The sequence below is a fragment of the Sinocyclocheilus grahami genome, unplaced genomic scaffold, assembly GCF_001515645.1.
Source record: "Sinocyclocheilus grahami isolate Dianchi unplaced genomic scaffold, SAMN03320097.WGS_v1.1 scaffold497.1, whole genome shotgun sequence".
NCBI lineage: Eukaryota > Metazoa > Chordata > Actinopteri > Cypriniformes > Cyprinidae > Sinocyclocheilus > Sinocyclocheilus grahami.
In genome coordinates, this window is record NW_015505676.1 from 429,472 (window position 1) to 435,287 (window position 5,816).

General features: G+C 35.7%; 3 protein-coding genes across 7 annotated transcripts in view; 2 read left to right on the plus strand and 1 right to left on the minus strand.

The window, feature by feature from the left end:
• med11 (mediator complex subunit 11) overlaps positions 1-1,331 on the plus strand; it is a 5,070-nt gene extending 3,739 nt beyond the window's left edge. For all 5 annotated transcript variants that reach the window (XM_016236804.1, XM_016236805.1, XM_016236802.1 and 2 more), the window contains exon 4: positions 911-1,331. In XM_016236804.1, coding sequence (XP_016092290.1) covers positions 911-1,054 — 144 coding nt within the window. In that variant the 3' untranslated portion in view covers positions 1,055-1,331. The remainder of the gene's footprint in view (positions 1-910) is intronic.
• Positions 1,083-3,385, minus strand: rnasekb (ribonuclease, RNase K b). The gene is made up of 3 exons (XM_016236806.1): positions 3,191-3,385; positions 2,679-2,761; positions 1,083-2,036 (listed from the first exon to the last, which is right to left on the minus strand). Exons 1-3 carry the CDS (start codon positions 3,266-3,268, stop codon positions 1,892-1,894), a joined length of 306 nt encoding a protein of 101 aa, XP_016092292.1. The 5' UTR covers positions 3,269-3,385; the 3' UTR covers positions 1,083-1,891.
• A 1,159-nt stretch (positions 3,386-4,544) lies between these two features.
• The window catches only part of bacc1 (BPTF associated chromatin complex component 1), a 6,948-nt gene continuing 5,676 nt past the window's right edge, over positions 4,545-5,816 (plus strand). The window contains exons 1-3 of the mRNA XM_016236808.1: positions 4,545-4,797; positions 4,876-4,970; positions 5,082-5,183. Coding sequence (XP_016092294.1) covers positions 4,777-4,797; positions 4,876-4,970; positions 5,082-5,183 — 218 coding nt within the window. The 5' untranslated portion in view covers positions 4,545-4,776. The remainder of the gene's footprint in view (positions 4,798-4,875; positions 4,971-5,081; positions 5,184-5,816) is intronic.

Sequence of the window (5,816 nt, forward strand, 5' to 3'; positions counted from 1 at the left end):
TCTATCTATCTATATGTGTATCTATCTATCTATCTGTCTGTCTGTGTATCTATTTATCTATCTATATGTGTATCTATCTATCTATCTGTCTGTCTGTGTATCTATTTATCTATCTATATGTGTATCTATCCATCTATATGTGTATCTATCCATCTATATGTGTATCTATCTATCCATCTATATGTGTATCTATCTATCTATCTGTCTGTGTATCTATCTATCTATCTGTATCTATCTATCTGTCTGTGTGTCTATCTATCTGTCTGTGTGTCTATCTATCTATCTGTCTGTGTATCTATCTATCTATCTATCTGTGTGTGTATCTATCTGTGTGTGTGTGTGTGTCTCTCTCTATCTGTGTGTGTATCTATCTGTGTGTGTGTGTGTGTATCTATCTATCTGTGTGTGTGTATCTATCTGTCTGTGTATCTATCTATCTATCTATCTGTGTGTGTGTATCTATCTGTCTGTGTATCTATATATCTATCTCTGTGTGTGTGTGTGTGTGTGTATCTATCTATCTGTGTGTGTATCTATCTGTGTGTGTGTGTGTGTATCTATCTGTGTGTGTGTGTGTGTATCTATCTGTGTGTGTGTGTGTGTATCTGTCTGTCTGTCTGTGTATCTGTCTGTCTGTGTGTGTATCTGTCTGTCTGTCTGTCTGTGTGTGTATCTATCGGTCTATCTATCTATCTGTGTATCTATCGGTCTATCTATCTATCTGTGTATGTCATTCTTTCTATTGTTCTGTTGTTCCATCTGTCAATCATTTTATCAATCCATTAATGCTGTGTATATATGTATAAAACATATACAATTGGAAGAAACATTTGACTACCTCTGTGATGTGATGCACTAACTTCTTTGTTTCTTTTTTCTTTCTCTCTTCCTTTCTGTTTTTTGAGTAAAGGTGGCAACAGGTCAGCCTCATGAGGGATCGACATACTCTGCCAGAAAGGACTGTCAGATGGCCCTAAACCGTGCAGAATATGCCCGCATCAAACTGGGAGAGCTGGGACACACCTGCGAGATAATGCTTGATCCGCAGACATAAAGACCTATTAAATGGACTGTTGCATTGCAATATCTGCCAGCTGACTTTATAAGTATCTACACGCATCAAAACCTTATTGAATCCCATCTACAAGCATCCACACTTTTTGTTCTTCATAATCTAAAGAAATTTTGTTTGACAAACTCAGTGATTTAAATATATTTCCCGTTGTAACATCACCAAAGCTTTTGTCTTATTGAGAAATGTTACACGTTTTCTTATTTTCTGTTATCAATTTTTTATAGTTATGACAAAAGAACAATAAAAACATTTTTTCTACTAGTATTTTATTGAAGGGAACATAAGACTCTCCATTCACATATCTTACGTTGTTCATCACAAATGTGATATCAAGTATACTACACAAGGGTGTACTTCAATAAAATTATAGACATTTATATTACCACACAAATGTTTAAATATTGAAATTTAAAAAAAAAAGTCAAACATACACACATTCTACATGAACACCATCAACTATCATATGGACTCCTAGTGTTTTATAGTGTCTTTTAGGTTATTCATCAGAAGTCAACTATTAAAGACCTTCTGCTTGTTTTGTTTATTTATATCATAGGGAATGTGGAGCCAAAGATCTGAATATTTCTGAAAAATATAACACATAACATGCATATATACTGTTTTACATGATTATTTCAATTTGTATTCATTACGCTATCAATATATCTAGTGTTTAGATTTTGACCTGAAGATGAACTGCCAAATATATCCATTTCAGACAATGTAACAGAACAGACTGTCCTCCAAGATCATTGAGAAGTCTTTTAAAAATAAATAATTATGAAAAATTGCTATTGAATTTGAAATTGTTTGGGTTTATGTGACCATGTACTCCTGGCGCTTGTTAAGGCGAACCTGACACAGAGACACAGCGCCGACACCTACGTAGATGGCAGCAGCAATGAAGCAGTTGATGCCGACTTGGTTGTAGAGTCCATAAATGTTCTGCGGTGGATTCTTGCTGTTGAAGATAAGAAAGCTCACAAGTAAACATTTGCATGTAGAAATGCCATATTTGACAGTTCTCATTCGATACATGTAGTCTATTCAAAGTCGTACTTACATTCATATACAACCATTCAAAGATTTGGGGTCGGTAAGTTGGTAATGCTGTTGAAATTAGTCTCGTATGATCACCAAGGCTGCATTTATTTGATTAAATATATAGTAATATTGTGAAATATTACAATTTAGGAGAACTATTTTCTATTTTAATATATTTTAATATGTAAATATAATTTATATAATAAATATAATTTATTCCTGTGATGGCAAAGTTGAATTTTCAGCATCATTACTCCACTCTTGAGTGTCACATGATCCTTCAGAAATCATTCTAATGCTGATTTGGCTCAAAAAACAGTTCTTATTATTATTTTGTGATGAAAGGAAAATCCAAAAGGACAGCATTAATTTGAAATAGGATTTTTTCTTTGTCTTTACAGTCACTTTTAATGAAATGAATGTGTCCTTACTGGGTCAAAAAAATTTAAAATACAAATCCAACTGACCCTCAAAAGGTAAATTGTCTTAATATATTTGATCAGATACCTCTCTAGAACATGACAGCATCAATATTTAAAGATGAGGGATAGTAACTTACTCATCACGGATGTCTTCCTCAGTAAAAGGAACATCTTCGATCAGCACAGCAGATTTTGCACTGAAGAAAATCCCCAACATTGACTGGAAAAAAAAGCATAACAGGATTTTTATTCATATTCAATATTACGACATTAGATGGAATTAATTATGGATATTTGAACCCAATACATATCTATTAAAATACACACACACAAAGAAAAAGAAAAGAAAGAAAATGTAAAAAAATGTCATGTCAAGGCGGTAAAGAATAGCTATGTAGGCCTTTACATCCCATGATCCCAACACCTGCTGTTATATATAGTCCTCATATCAAGCTCCTGGTATATTCGGCAGATAAATACATGACTGAACAAATCTGTCTATGCACATTTATTATAAATGTATGCCCTTTTTTATCAAAAAAATAAATAAATCTAAACACAGCAATATTTACTATTATTATACAGGAAGAATGTTCCTGTCGTTGTAGCTACAGCTAGCAAGCAATGTCACGATGGTTATAATCCTTACCAGCATAATGACACCCCAGATGCTTAACACGATCCCACAGGCGGCCAACTTCGGCCCACAGAATAAAAGCGACGGCATTTTATCCGAAATCGCCCACCGATTCTTCCTCTCAAAAAAACTAGCAAAAGGATGCTACATCCAGTCGGGATGATGTCTCCAGCTTTCTCTCGATCCAATCGACGGGATATAAATCGGCAGCACTCGGGTGTGTATTACTCCACTCTTGAGTGTCACATGATCCTTCAGAAATCATTCTAATGCTGATTTGGCTCAAAAAACAGTTCTTATTATTATTTTGTGATGAAAGGAAAATCCAAAAGGACAGCATTAATTTGAAATAGGATTTTTTCTTTGTCTTTACAGTCACTTTTAATGAAATGAATGTGTCCTTACTGGGTCAAAAAAATTTAAAATACAAATCCAACTGACCCTCAAAAGGTAAATTGTCTTAATATATTTGATCAGATACCTCTCTAGAACATGACAGCATCAATATTTAAAGATGAGGGATAGTAACTTACTCATCACGGATGTCTTCCTCAGTAAAAGGAACATCTTCGATCAGCACAGCAGATTTTGCACTGAAGAAAATCCCCAACATTGACTGGAAAAAAAAGCATAACAGGATTTTTATTCATATTCAATATTACGACATTAGATGGAATTAATTATGGATATTTGAACCCAATACATATCTATTAAAATACACACACACAAAGAAAAAGAAAAGAAAGAAAATGTAAAAAAATGTCATGTCAAGGCGGTAAAGAATAGCTATGTAGGCCTTTACATCCCATGATCCCAACACCTGCTGTTATATATAGTCCTCATATCAAGCTCCTGGTATATTCGGCAGATAAATACATGACTGAACAAATCTGTCTATGCACATTTATTATAAATGTATGCCCTTTTTTATCAAAAAAATAAATAAATCTAAACACAGCAATATTTACTATTATTATACAGGAAGAATGTTCCTGTCGTTGTAGCTACAGCTAGCAAGCAATGTCACGATGGTTATAATCCTTACCAGCATAATGACACCCCAGATGCTTAACACGATCCCACAGGCGGCCAACTTCGGCCCACAGAATAAAAGCGACGGCATTTTATCCGAAATCGCCCACCGATTCTTCCTCTCAAAAAAACTAGCAAAAGGATGCTACATCCAGTCGGGATGATGTCTCCAGCTTTCTCTCGATCCAATCGACGGGATATAAATCGGCAGCACTCGGGTGTGTTCGACTAGTTCCGGAAGCACATTCGACTGTGCTCGGCTATTTTCGTATGGGTGTTGCGCGGATGGTGTGCAATCATTTGATTGGCTATGCACTGACCAATCACACGCCTCATTTTCGAACCGCATTGTACTCTGGGAATTTTTAGTTCGAACTATTATGTTCCGCTAATGCTGATTAAAGAGCCTTTTTTAAATTAGATATAAAATAAAGATAAAGATATTTTCCTACGAATGGTCACTGGATGACTGCAGCCGTAATTTTAAACCGGTTTGATCGTTTAAGTTATTAAGCGCAGTTGACTGAGACTCGACTGCACTGTTGTTGTATTTGTGTCACTCCAGCATGACTTCAGCTTCCACAAAGGTAAACATTTGCTTTGTTTTGCATTATAAGTATTCTTAAGTAAGTGATCAATCAAAAGCACATATACATGTCAATCAGGTGGGCGAGATCTTCTCGGCTGCAGGCGCTGCTTTCTCGAAACTGGGTGAGCTGACCATGCAGCTGCATCCAGTGGCGGACTCCTCTCCTGCAGGGTGAGATGTGGTTCATGACCTGCTTTCCGCTCAAACCGCACCTTCTGCTGTATTTCAAATGTACCGTCGATGTTTAAGTATAGTCGATATTTTATAACTGACTTCTCTCAGAGCCAAGTGGACCGACACGGAGATCGAGATGCTGCGTTCTGCAGTTCGCCGCTTCGGTGAAGATTTGAACGGCATCAGCTCAGTCATAAAAGAGCGGACAGTGTGAGTGTTTCTGAAGCTGTAGGTGTGATAGAGTTACAGCTGTGTAATAGTAAGATGTTCTTTTAATTACAATATATTATTATATAATATACGCCTTTATTTGACCCTCTAACTCTAAAGGCCCGTTCACACCAAGCACGATAACTATAACGATATTAGCGTCCACACCAGCGAACGATATCGTCTGTTTATTCTAAGCGCACGCGCGTCTGCCGCTTTAAATTCTCGAGCTCGTTACAGCAGGGTGGATTCTGATTGGCTGTCAGTGTTTTATCGTTCATCAGCTGGAAAAAAATCGTTTTGAAAGTGATCACAACGATATCGTTCCTCTGTATCGTTATCGTTATTGTTGTGGTGTGAACTATGCTATCCTTTAATATTGAGAACGATTTTTTAGAACTATATCGTTATCTTTATAGTTATCGTGCTTGGTGTGAATGGGCCTTAACACTTTCTATTCTATTTTAATTCTACTTTATATTTATCTCTTTTTTTTTTCAAAACATAGCAAAAAACAAACAAACACTAGCTTTCTATATTTTCTATTCTATCAACTTGTTTTTCTTTGTGTATGTGTGTGTATATGTGTGTGTATTTTATATATATATATATATATATATATATATATACCTT